Raw genomic sequence first — 14,584 nt, forward strand, 5'->3', positions numbered from 1 at the left:
AGGAAAATGTCACTGGACATCGAACAACCCCTATGAAATCATGCATGGTAAACAGAAAAATAACCTACAAGGTAGTAAACAAGATGCACATGTGAATAATGTGTTTTTTTTTTTTTTTTGTCAACACCAGAACAGCTTGCTGTTGTGCTGATTTTGAAAGTAATATCTGCCTTCATAATGCCGATGGTACTCGGCTCCTTCGTATGGTGGAACGATTAATGCCGAAGTCACTCGGTCTTTTCCGTATGGAGGAGCGATTGCAGCCGATTCCCTTGGTTTGCGCCTGAGATACTGTGCTGTCACATCACTCATTTACCGTTGTTTTAGTCTTGACCTATCCGATTTACCAGCGAATTCCTCTCAAACAAGAAAATGGAAACCTCTAACCAGGTAGGAAGTAGTCTGTGCTACTATCCATTATTTGTGCATTAGGCTGTATTTAACGGAAATGCAAAGAAATGTTCCAAATGTACAGATATGTGCCTAATCGAACCTGTCAAACTACATTTTATTCGTCTATTCTTACAGCTTATATCTCTTGGGACATTCCAAGTGCTTAAATTACCTTTGGGATTTATCCGTGTTCTTGAATGGGTAAGTGTGCGTAAAGCAAGCGTTTTTCTTTCTTTAACTCACTTCACTTAATTGGCTCAATAAACTTGGTCCAGGTGTGTGTGTGTGTGTGTGGAGGAGAGTGTGGTCTATATGATTTCTCATGTGCTGTAACCAGTTTTAACTAAATATATGCGGCGCAGCCATTATAATTGGACTCTTAATCCGCGCGCGCAAATAAAGAATCAGTTTGCATTGGGCATGTTGAATGGGTATCTTGCATAGGCTACAACGTTGTCATTTATATTAAACGTTTTAATTACTCAGATTGGATCTTTCGTCGTTTTGGATCATTCAACGCGCGCATAGTCTCGTGAACAGGGACCGAAGTGTTTGGGTTTATATAATGCACCAGCAGCAGTCGCTTCGTTTCAGGGGTTTTGCTCTTACTGACTTTTTACTGCTATACAAATAATCAACTGGTCAATGTGTAAATGGACATCTGAGCTATTGAGTGAAAACTGAAAATCCATTATTAGTTATAGATACAGGGCTTACCTTTGTAGTAAGATCATCATAGATGACCTTTTTTTTCTTTTCCCTTTTGTATCCATGTAGGCATTTGATAAGTATGGGTCTGGGATATGTATTCAACTTTGCATGTTGTCACACTCTTTAGCACACTGACATAATCTTGCTGATGAGTCTAAAAATGGAAAGTATCTGATCTTTGAGGGCATGTCCAGCTTCTATGTATGTGTGTGAATGTGTGTCCATCTGTTTGTTTGTTTTTTCTGGTTTGTTAGTGGTGACATCCCTTCAGTGCCCAGTAGATGAACTGGTAAAAGTAACAGTGCCAAGTAAAACAGGTCTGGCCATTTGCCAGGATACCTGATTGATTCCACAATGGCAAGGTTTCTGCATATTGACTGTTTACAGAACGATTCACTTGTGAATAGAATAGAATAGAATTTTGTTAAAAGTAGTTGTCTTATTGTAAGTTAAGTTGCAGGTTGCAGATTTTCCTGTTTAATTTCTTCCAAAGCAGTGTTTCTAAGCTTCCCTACTGCATGTTACGTGTGAATGTTTGTTTGATTGTTTATTTTACGGTTTAATCAATGTCATAGTTTGTTCAAGTGGAACAATTGTCAAAGTCTTTTCGTCAAAGCAACTGGACAAGGTCAAAATGTCAAGTGCTCTTCCAGACCCCTTTTCCTTTATCAGCATGGGCGAAGTGGTGAAAAAAAAAACACCAACCGTAAATGACCCTAAGCTATGCAAATGTGAGGCAGGCTTAAGTGGCAATGGCATTTTGGATAATTATTGCAATTGAATGCTGGGGGATTGGAGGAAAACGATGCATCTTTAGAGGAAATTAATCTCCATGCTCTCCATTTGAAGTGTCCTTTGCAAAAATGAGAAGCTTATCACCGGGGAAACATGCAGTCTTAATCACTTTTGGTCACACAGTGGCTTTTCTCTCTCCTCTTTCTGTCTCACTTTCCCTCTCTTTGCAGGTCTTATAGGCTTGTCTCTGACTTCGCTCTCTTTGTTTTCTTTTTTTCTTTTTCAGTGATTCCTGTACGGCCCTCCTCTTGTTCCCCCTCTCTCTCTCTCTCTGGTGCACTGCATGCTGGGAGTGTGAGGTGTGTGTGTGTGTATGTGTGAGAGTCGCGTGTGGGAGAGTGTGAATTTATTTATTTATTTAAATCTTTTTCTCATTTTTTTCAGGTCACTATAGTTGCAAATTAAATTAGTGTAGATTTTAGTGCTGTGCAGTTGCGCGGTGTGTGAAGTGGGATGGCGTCTGCCCCTGCGGGGGAAGCGTCACCTCTTTCGCTTCGGAATGAATTTAGGTGCGTTCCGGACGCGGTGGTAGCTATTGAAGTCGTTCTGTTGATGATGCACAAGAGCAGCACTGCAGTTTGCGCCTAACTGAGGAGAGGAAGAATTACAGAGCTCACAGTCCAGATGCACTCTCGCAAAATATGAGGGAATTATAATGCAAAAATACAAAATAAGTAAATACAGAAGTACTCTCGTTGAGGAATAAGTGGAGCTGGAGCTGCTGCTCCGCTGAAGAAAAACTTGCATGTCAAGTGTCTTTAAAGGAAACACTCTGGTGTTACATCTTAAATGCGGTTATATTTAATGCGTTATAGCTTTATTAAAGTTCAAATAATACAGAAGCAGATCATGTAAATAACTACAAACTCTGAAACTGGCATTTCTCTGTACGGTTAGAGCCTTTTCTATGAGTTACGTGAATGTCCACATTGAAACTGCAACGCTCGTTCCCCTCACACATGCTTGCTGCAGCTAGATTATAACATGATGGCTCGCGACTTATTGTATCATATTACAGTATATGTGTCACTGTGTATTTCTTTTCGTGAAGAAAATTGGCAACATGCAGCTTTATTAAATAGAGAGAGTTTTTTTTTTTTTTTTTTTTGTGAGTTAAAGATGGAAGTGAACAGATAGGTGAGAGAGGTAGTCTTCGCCCCATTATACACTTCAACAAAATATGTTTTTAATTTGTTTTTGTTTTGGCTTGTTTTCTAATATAAATATCTAAAACTCCTTTTAAAACACATACATTTTCTTTAGCAGCTATACTGCAGAAGAAACATTTTTTATCTGAGAATGTTGAATATTAATATTAAAAATACAAATATTTTCAAATATCTAAAAATCCTTTAAAAAAGATGCATTCACCTGAGAAGCAGCATCTAAGATATTTAGACTTGCTTTCAGAGAATAGATCTTGAATATAAGTATATTTTGTCTTTACTGCACTCGCAGAAGTATAACCAAGTGAAAAAATACACTTATATACAAAACAAACTTTTAAATATTTAAGATACATTTTCTTAAAGCAAGTCTAAATATCTTAGATGCTGCTTCTCAGGTGAATGTATCTTGTTTTAAGGATTTTCAGACAATTTTAAATGGAAAACAAGACAAAAACACCTGATAACAATAGGATTTTTTTGCAGTGAATTTCTTTTATAAAAAGTATTTTTCCCTTTAATTCAGTGAATGACATTTAGAGATATTTTTAAAAGATGATTTCGTCCTCTTTATTGTTAGGAAGCACGTTTTAATACAACCTTTTAAGTCGGGGCACAAGCTGAATAATCGGTTAAGAGATAATTATTAATCGCCAAATAGTTGAATAATCGCTCTAATAATCGTTAGATTAATCGATTATCAAAATAATCATTAGTTGCAGCCCTAATGCTTATTACAGCCTTACTAGTAATGTTAACTCTTTTTCATCTTTGGGGATGTGACGATTTTTTATGTGAACCTGATGAGAATGGAGGTTTTAAATTAAATATTTTCTAAATAATATATTCATAAGAATGTATGCATATGTAATTAAGATTTGTAGCTTATAGGTACCGCTGCAACCCTACACTAGACATAAACAATATGCTTGTTAATGTGATTTTAGTGTGATGAAATCACTTACTGTTTCTGTGCAGTTATTTCAAACTTCGTTGCCATGACGACGTAATGCTTAAAACCTTAACCTAAAACGTCCGTAAAAACAATGATTTAAATAACTTTACAGCTCAAATGATACAAGAGTTTTAACAGAATAATTAATGCAAGTGATTTTATAAATTTATAAGCTTCACATTTTGGCCTTTTAACCCTCAAAACATTGGCCCCATTCACTTTCATTGTAAGTGCCTCACTGTAATCTCGATTTTTGCTTTTTCTTTTAAGAAAAGGAGTGACGAGTCAAATTTTTTGTGGTAATCAAAATTATGCCACAAATTCTGTCGATTGAGTTTAACTTGTATTTAACCCAGAATATTCCTTTAAAATTAAATATTGTACTTCAACACATTCATGATTTAGTAGTAAAATTTGTTATTATCCTTAACAGTTAATGATACTGTAGTTTTGGTGTCAATTCTAATCTTTTTGCACTGTGATATTGAATAACTTGTACAATAAAATTAGGTTTGTTTGTTGATTTTGATAACTGTGCAGATGTCTGCTATTTTGCAGCAGCTCTGAAATTACTTGATGTAAGGTGTCCAGCTTAAAGGGATAGTTCACCCAAAAATGAAAATTCTCTCATCATTTACTCACTCTCATGCCATCCCAGATGTGAATGACTTTGTGTATGACACATTTCTTCTGCAGAACACAAATGAAGATTTTTAGAAGAATATCTGTGCTCTGTTCGTCCTCACATTGCAAATGAATGATGAACGGAACTCACAAAGTCTAGAAATTACATAGAGGCAAAAAAGTAATCCAAATGACTCAAGTGGTTAAATTCATGTCTTCTGTAGCAATATTATGTATGTGGGTGAGAAACGGATCAATATTTATGTCCTTTTTTACTATCAATCTGCACCTTTGACCAGCTCCAGCCAGTAGGTGGCTGAATGTGAAAGTGTAGATTTACAGTTAAAAAAGGACAAATATTGATCTGTTTCTCACCCTCATCTATCATATCACTTCAGAAGATATTGATTTAACAACTGGAGTCTTATGGATTAATTTTATACTGCCTTTTGGGCTTTCAAAGTTCTGGTCACCATTCACTTGCATTGTGAGGACCAACAGAGCAGAAATATTCTTTTAAAAATCTTTAATTTTGTTCTGCAGAAAAAGAATGCTGGGATGGCATGAGGGTGAGTAAATTATGAGAGAATTTTCATTTTGGGTGAATTAAAATTATTTGTTATATATTGTATGCAGTTATGGATATAGCAAAAGCCAGCAGCACCGCAGCAGTGTAAACATAGGCTCCTATATGCATATATGCATATAACATACACCCACTCAAATATACAGTCGGATCACATCCCGGCCTGGTGGCCAAGTCTGACTAACCGCTGTGACAGTCACCTCAGGGCAGGGGGAGGGGCTTTATTAAGTCATATGACGAAGTAGCCATGGAAACTCCATAGGGAGACGGCAACTGTGAAAAAGAAGGGGGACCGTGTTTTAAAAATAAAATTAGATTGTATGCCTACTTATGATCAGTGGAGCATACAAAGAATGCCCAGAGACAGTATACACTGGCTGTTATAGGCCTGAGTGCTTTATACAGCAAGATAATGAGCTCTGGGACAGACCAATAAGAAAATCTCTAATTTTAACATTGATTATCTCATAAAACATTGCTTTAGTTTACAAGAACAAGAACAGTTAACCACAGGTCCTTTCAAATTTAATTTTTTTTCCACATTTCAACAACATAGGGGGTTAAAAATGTGCCAATAAGACATTTTCTACACATTCGTGTTCATGGAAACAGAGCATGTTTTAAAACCAAAACAGACTTATTTAGAACCCTAAACATTGTCTACTCTCATCCATCAGGTTATCTGGTTAAAACAAAATCACTGTTGTTAGCTGAACCTGACATCTCTGGGAGAAGATATTACAAGTAGTGACTGATACTTCTGTGCAAGTAAAGAACATGATATATTTTTACACTCCCCACATACTGGGAGACACTGGAATGAAGCGTGGCATGAATGCAGTGGATGGGGGATGGAAAGGTCGGGGGCACAAATCGCACAACACACTTGAAAGATGTGTGTTTAAATGTACTGTATATGTGTGTGTTTGCATTCAACGGCATTTAGTCACCTTCCTGAAACACTCAGGAAGTGCTACAGTGATGGAGAGATGCTGAAGTGTTCTATACTGGGTGAAAGCACAGAGGTAAATAGATGCATCACGCTTGAGGGCTCTCAGTACCGATTTATTCGTCTATTCCTTCAGGAGCATGGATAGGGGTTGAGTGGGTGCCTTAATGGGATGCAGGTGCATTCTGATCAATTTCTTCATTGGACAAAACCAATAAGATCAATTTAAAGAGCAAAAAAAGTCCGATGTTGCTCTTCAAAGTTCAATTTACAGCTATTAAGCAGTCTGTACTAGCTTTTTCTAAGTCTATTCCACCTTGCAAACAAAACTGTCGCTGTACCATGGTACAGTCACGTTATCAGATTGTAATACCGTGGTACTTTGATATACACTAGGGGCCATTTATATTACAGAAACATCCTAACTCAGTTAGGAAATTCACCGATGAGCCACAACATTAAAACCACTGACAGGTGAATTGAATAACATTTATCTCGTTACAATGGCACCTGTCAACAGAGGTGGTGGGGGGGTCTCAATAGGCCTCCAACTACAACAAGCGTTGACCCTATGAGTTCAGTGTTTTATGCCTGTATGATATAGTCATATATTCTTTAACCTAATTGTGGTAATAATATCGTTATAAAATTGTTGGCTCCAGAGAACGCGGGTAGGAGAAACCGAATGTCAAACGAATAACGTGCCAACAACATCTGGAGATAAGGTAGAAGTTCAGTGTTAGTTTCGCATCTTTGGACCTGCCTGCTCCGGTTTCAGTTCTGCTTAATGTGGATTATACGTGCTGGTGTAAATGTAAGTGTAAGTTACTTTTATAGCGCAATTTCCCACATCATTATCATGAAATCCGATCTGCATCTGATTTTCTGCCTTATTGAATGCACCTGAGCCCAACTCATTAGAGATCGCTCTTATTTGGCAAGTATTCATTATAAAATAATTTTTGTATTTGTATCTGTCGGGTTTTCATTTATGGAACAACATACAGTACACACACACTTATGTTATTTATAATGATGTATTTTTTCCACTGTCTTTAATTTAATGTTTTGCACTGTACAATGCAGAAACAAGACAAATGTTGTGTAACAAGTTTGGCAAAACAAACAATGAAGCGACTCAGCTCGCAGGAACAGATGTATAGAAACAGGTATGAAGAAACAGCAGCTAGTGTTATACAGGGCCACACCGCACCTGCAATGGCAAAATACACTTAAAACATAAAATTGGAACCCTTATAAACCACCCCACTAAAGCCCAAATAAATGCCTTACCTTCAGTGAGAAAGGCTCTTACCATACACTAAGCTCACCACATCAACACACTTCAACCTAATAATATATACAGATTAATATTGGTACAGGTGCAAGAATAAAAAGCAAATACACAACTCATCGGGAGAGAGAACAAATCTCGTCGATCCCTGTAAAATAGTTTACAGAGAAGATAACAAACACAACGTCCTCTTTATGAACACCATTTATCAATCAAATACTTAATGCGCTGCACACCAATCACAAGGGAGGGCACACTTGTGCTCATAAAGGAGAACTGAGCTTAATATTAGCAATCGCATTCTCTTATAAGAGGCGCACACCAAGCGCGCTCAATAAGGAATGCGCAGACACTGACAGGCATAATAATGATAAAATAAAAAATAAAAACACATTAAAGCCATCTTATTGGTCACTTATAATTACAATGAATGCAACTTTTTTTAAACTAAAAGTAATTGAGATAGATGCATGCATTTAAAAATTCACTTGTTACTCTGGACCATTTAAAATGAACTAGTGAATTTAAAAATGTGCTTAAAAATTCTTAAAAGAATCTTAAAGGAAATGGTGACCATTTACAAGACCTGAACATGCTGATTGTAGCCTAAATTAAATTCTAACCTAAAATCTTAATGTAGCCTATCATTCATTTTACCCAAGAATTTTACTGCATTAGTCATTCTAAAGAACAGCATGGCAACATGGCTTAAACAGTAAATGGCTTGTGGGTAAAACCAGAATGTTATGGTGTATTGACTAATTGAAACATTTGTCATGAGCCTGTTTGTTTATATATTATCATAACTTTTACACAAATTTGGTGAATCTTTGGTTGTCTTAAAAAAAATTGCATGTCCGCAAATGTTAAAACAGCAAATTATGTTTTACATGTGTACAGGGGACATTTAAGGTATAATACAGTTGCCCCCGTAGAAGCACACCCGGCCCCACCCTGGCCCCCCCAGTCAAAATTGTCTAGAACCGCCCCTGCCTGTCAAGGGGTGGGATATATATTAGGCAGCAAGTGAACAGTCAGTTCTTGAATTTCATGTGTTGGAAGCAGGAAAAATGAGCAAGCGTAACGATCTGAGCGAATTTGACAAGGGCCAAATTTTGATGGCTAGATGACTGGGTCAGAGCATCTCCAAAACAGCAGGTCTTGTGGGGTGTTCCCGGTAGTGGTCCAAGAAAGTACAACCGGTGAACTGGCGACAGGGTCATGGGCACCCAAGGCTCATTGATGTGCGTGGGGAGCGAAGGCTAGCCCATCTGGTCCGATGCCACAGAAGAGCTACAGTAACACAAATTGCTGAAAAACTTAATGCTGGCCATGATAGAAAGATGTGAAAACACACAGTGCATCGCAGCTTGCTGCGCATGGGGCTGCGTAGCCACAGACTTGTCAGAGTGCCCATGCTGACCCCTGTCCACTGCTGAAAGCACCTACGATGGGCATGTGAGTGTCAGAACTGGACCATGGAGCAATGGAAGAAGGTGGCCTGGTCTGATGAATCACGTTTTCTTTTAGATCATGTGAACCGCTGGGTGCGTGTGCGTCGTTTACCTGAGAAAGAGATGGCAGCAGGATGCACCATGGGAAGAAGGCAGGCCGGCGGAGGCAGTGTGATGCTCTGGGCAATGTTCTGCTGGGAAACCTTGGGTCCTGGCATTCATGTGGATGTTACTTTGACACGTACCACCTACCTAAAGATTGTTGCAGACCACATATACCCCTTCATGGCATTGGTATTCCCTGATGGCAGTGGCCTCTTTCAGCAGGATAATGTGCCCTGGCACACTGCAAAAATTGTTTAGGAATGGTTTGAGGAACATGACAAAGAGTTCAAGGTGTTGACTTGGCCTCCAAATTCTCCAGATCTCAATCCGATTTAGCATCTAGTATGGGATGTGCTGGACCAACAAGTCTGATCCATGGAGGCCCCACCTCACAACTTACAGGACTTAAAGGACCTGATGCAAATGTCATGGAACCAGATACCACAGGACTCCTTCAGAGGTCTTGTGGAGTCCATGCCTCAACAGGTCAGAGCTGTTTTGGTGGCACGAGGGGGACCTACACGATATTAGGCAGATGGTTTTAATGTTGTGGCTGATCGGTGTAGATGTTCTATGTAACTTCTCAGATCTTAACATAAAGGGATAGTTCATCTAAAAATTACAATTCTGTCATAATTTACTCACCCTCATGTTGTTCCAAACAAGTATATCACAAAAAGAGATGTTAGATTGTTAGCCTCAGTCACCATTCACTTTTATTGCATCTTTTTTTTTATCATACAATGAATGTGAAGCTAACATTCTGCTTTACATCTTTCGTGTTCTACTTAGCCTTGTAGTTAAAGGTACTTACTGTAATATAAAGTGGGGTCATTATTTAAAGTGGGACCATATTTTTTTCTTGCACCTGTCCATATTGTCATTATTGCCGTGTGCCATTCTCACAAAGGCTGCACTGGGACGGTCACCCAAATTTTCGCACATAGAGTGCAACAGTTTGGTTCAAAAAGTAAAAAATAAATACATTTTTCCCCTAGGATATAGATTTTGAGGAATTGATTTAAGTTAATTTATAAACATTTAAAGACAGACCTACCTTGAGCTCCGAGATTGTTACTCGATGGTATATGCTTCTGTTAAAGTCACCAGTGTGAGTTATTTCAAATTAATTTTTAATACATGGTGTTTGTTGCGGCAAACAAACTGCATCTCCCACTCCCGTAATGCAATAGAATCAGTCTCCCAACACAGTCAATCTACTTATATATTTGTATATATCTGAATATTGTGCAATGGACTTAAAATATACTGTTTCTATACTTATAATAAATACAGTAACTGTAGATCAATATTTTTTTTCCCATTGTTTTTAATTTTATTAAATCATTCGCAATGCTTCATGGGATTGTAGTTCATTCCCTCGTTGAAGACGTTAAAGGTGAAGTGTGTAATTTCTGCGCTACTAGTGGCACCTAATGGAATTTTAAAAAAAATAAATGTTTTCAAACAACCTTTGCCAACACCCCTCAGACTCATCACACCCTTTCACACTTTCTGATTCCCTATGAACAAATAGGCCATACTAAATAAAAGGTGATAAACGTTTAATGTTGTAATAAACAAGACCACTATAACATACAGTATACACACCAGACAAAGCATTGAAGAGGAATCGGGTCATCCGATAACATCGCAGGACTGAACGGCAGCTGGTGTGCGGGGGATCTAGCACAAGAGGTAGGATAGTTCTTGGTAACTAGTAAGCGTAACAATACATATTCTGAGTATCTTACAAATTTAGCTGATGCTCGACAGTAATGAGCTAACTTGTGGTGCAATACCAGAGTGTAGCTTACCTGTCCAGAAGCAACACAGCAAGAATCGAACCCCAAAAATTCCCTCAAAGTCCTCCAACTTGTAAATGTTCACTCTGGTTTTACTTTGTTCTCTGTCTCTTTGTCTTTTAGCAAGTCTTCAAATTTTGGCGAAGCTAAGTTTCGCTTCCACTGCACACGTCTGCCATGGACATTCATATAGTTTACTACTAGTAGCCATGCCCCAAACTCACTCTATAGGTTGAGCTAGAAAGGGATGGTTGGAGCTGAGTGGGCCGGGACCCACAAACCCACGGGCCAATGAACAATAAACTGGGATACTAGAACATATTTTGACATAATAAAAAGTTACACACTTTGGCTTTAAGTATATTGTCTTATACTTTATTCTTTTTGTCTGATTTTCAAATACTTATTTTCTTCAAATCAAAGTTTTTGATGTTGTGATTCAGCTTGGAGCTGGTACATGTCTTAGAAATCGTCTGTGAATAATTTTATGAAATCCCTATGAAAAAATTAATGGGAAAAAATGCTTCCAGAACCAAGAAAGCGAAAAGAGTGCCGAAAGCCTTGTGTCATTACAGTCAAAGAATGGTTCTACCCCTTTAAGATGTGAAGTATAACATGCAACACAACAAATTAAAGAGTTTATATGCTGTAGCTAAAAATAGATTATCAATATAGCATACCAGTATTATAAATGATTCCTCAGATTGGGCAGTGTCTTTTCTACCCATGTATACACCATTGAATTGAATGGTTACCAATTTTTGTATCTTGGTATTTACATGGTACACAAAGGTACCTCAAAGAAAATCATTGCATGACCACTGTACCATGTCCAAAAAAACAGGGTTGTACCATGGTACTTTTTTGTTGGTTCCATCTTTTCCTCTTTTCTACACTGCCTTGTGCTCTTGTTCTTAAATATGATCTTAGGTCCTTCATTTTCTTCTTTGCTCCATCAATTCCCTCCTCTTCCTCCCACTGTTTCATTCCATTCCTTTGTTTCTCTTTCTCCGTGCAGAGTAAAGAGCTGTGTAAATGTGAAGGCAGTATCTGTTTTGCTGTGTTGGTGTAATCTTTTCTCCCTCTTCTCCTCTCTGCTCTGTTCATCCTTGCCCTGCAGAACACAGCTGGGAAAGCTTGATAAACATGCCTCTGCATCGTAACACTCACCCGTTTGTAGTAACACCAGTCTGTGTGTGTGCGAAAGATTGAAACAGAGAGAGAGGCTGAGAGTGGAGGAATGGAGAGGAGAACACAGCTGTAATGGAAGGGAGGAGGGGGGTGGGTCTCCAAAGCTTCTCGCCATGATTGAAGCAAGTGGGTTTGGGGTATTTGTGTGTGCGTGCGTGCGTGAATACGTATGTTCGTGTTGTTTGTTTGGCCATGCATGTGGTTTTTCATGTGAGAGTGGATGTCTAGTGCAGTGGTGTACATTGATCAGTGTGAGCTCCACTGGCTTGCATTATTATGCCACACATATGCACACAAGTTATATATATAGCTATAAATACTATAGGGCATAGGTTTGGTTTGAAAGTTGGATGGGACAAATTAAATTGTATGCAAGTAGATTTACATTGAGAAAACAATAATATACAATACATGGTGTTATGTTGTAAAATGTATTGTCGAGCATTAAACTAAATCTAAACAAAGAGTGACTACATTAACAAGTTACATGTGCAAAATGACATCTAAATATAAACAAATTATGAGGAGCATGGAGCATTAACACCACTTTACATTTTCCACCACTTTCTGCTTTCCAACTCCCCTCACTCTCACATCATCTTTTGCCATATTTCTTATGTCATTGCATTTTAATCTGAAATGGGCCTTTTGAACAAAGTAGGCTTTATTTTTACAACTAATGATGATTTTGATCACAAAGACCTAATTTTGTTGATTTTGTTAACAACATGCTTTTCCTATCTACTCCGATGTTCTTCATCAATGTGCAAAATAAAACTTTTATTGGCTGAATGTATGCTATGCATTTTATATTATAGATAATATAAAATAGTTACAAAATACAAACATTCTTACACTGACGTAGCCCACTCATTATGAAGAGCTGCTTGCTGAACTCTCACACATGCCTATGGTGTCTTGCTCAAGAAGGCTCTTAATGCCTGCAAAAGCAGAAACCTTATTTGAAGCTCGAGACGTTTTTTGACTTAAGGCACGGTCATGTTTACCTTCACATGGAGAAATTCCAGGGGCAAAATACAGTCATCACAGTGGGAATCGGCGTAATTTCACGCAATGGACTTCCAGTGGCGAAGAATTTTCTTCGTGGAGCTCAAGTTTGGTGAACTTTGACAGGCGAATTCACTGACCAATAGGAAGTTGCTTGTTTTGGCAGTGACCTCCATATGTGTAGTACTTCATAAACAACTACACTGAATATTCACAATTGACAAGGATATCATTTTAGCGGCAAGTTTCTTTTTAACTTCACTCTCCCAGAGTATAATTAATTTAATTTAATTTAATTTAAAATGCAGCATTAAAAAGAGGCTGCTTGGTAGTTATTTTTTGCTGATTTCACAGTGACAGTGATATTCTGTGTGTCTTGTGCTGTTCACAGGGTGAGTGTGACTGCTTGAGGAGGCAGCTTTACAGCAAAATGGTTAGACTGATGTGAGCAGGATGAGATCCCTGATTATCAAGCTCCAAAAATGACAGAAAAAAAAAAAAAATATGCTGTGCTTTCTCCATTAAAAAAAAAAGAAAAAAAAAAGAATATTTTTCATCTTGTGGTGAACTATCGTTGTTTAAAAATAGTTTAAGAACTACCGTGAGAAAGATGAAATCTACAGCGAACATGAACTGGTATTATGCCAGTTTTCATTAAGACACCATGAAAGATGGTCAACAAAGGAAGTATTCCTTATTTATTTCAAGTGTCTGCAAATATTCTTCAGTTCATGTTATATTGATGTGACTGAAATTTTTATTTATACTTATTAATCTTGAAAAAGTGATACTACTGTTTACTGCTGTTCAATAAAGTTAGGCTATATATTTCAAATGATGTGGCTTCATTTCAGTCAAGCTATGTAGTGCCAAATTTGGACTCCCTAGTATCCTTATGTTTAGGGGTAGGTGTACATATGGGCTTTAGGGGTAGGGACCAATGAGGTTAGGGTCAGGGGTGGGCTTTAGGGATAAGGGCCAATCAGGCAGCGGAGAGTCAGAATCGGCTGGGCAGTCAGATTTCGGCACAACTCCGCCGTTGCTTCCTCTCGCTGATGGTCACAAATATGGCGGCTATGAGGAAAAAGTGACATCACTGAAACAGTTCAGTATATATACATTAAATTATACTTAAGTAAACTACAAAAAGTACACCCACCCCCACACACAGACACCCACCAAAAGCAGGCCACATTAGGATGAGTACCTTTAATTACTGAAGATTAACCAGGAACAGATTAGAGCATCATTATAGTGACTCACCTTCCCCCTCTGGGTCTTAACTCATACTCCCAGAATCCTACATTATTCATCTCTGTAGTACAGCCATGTGATCAGTCACACTTACTATTATAAAGCGAACTGGTATTTTGTGGGTAAAAGTTTCCAGAGCAGTTATGCAGAGCACATTTTAATACAATCTAAAATAAAATAGTACAAAGCTGTTGTGTATATGCAGGATGTGACATGCTTAGTGACAAAAGTGGAGATTTGTTGTTCTGTTTGACACTGAGCTCTCCTGCATCTGTATGCAAGTGTCTGTGTTCA

General features: G+C 38.0%; 1 protein-coding gene across 1 annotated transcript in view; it reads left to right on the forward strand.

Annotated features, from left to right (window-relative positions):
• The first annotated feature begins 308 nt into the window (after positions 1–308).
• The window catches only part of LOC127428274 (synaptoporin-like), a 54,997-nt gene continuing 40,721 nt past the window's right edge, over positions 309–14,584 (forward strand). Inside the window, exons 1-2 of the mRNA XM_051676510.1 lie at positions 309–390; positions 529–594. Of these exons, the coding sequence (XP_051532470.1) occupies positions 373–390; positions 529–594 (84 nt within the window). The 5' untranslated portion in view covers positions 309–372. The remainder of the gene's footprint in view (positions 391–528; positions 595–14,584) is intronic.

The sequence above is a fragment of the Myxocyprinus asiaticus genome, chromosome 37 (assembly GCF_019703515.2).
Source record: "Myxocyprinus asiaticus isolate MX2 ecotype Aquarium Trade chromosome 37, UBuf_Myxa_2, whole genome shotgun sequence".
Lineage (NCBI taxonomy): Eukaryota > Metazoa > Chordata > Actinopteri > Cypriniformes > Catostomidae > Myxocyprinus > Myxocyprinus asiaticus.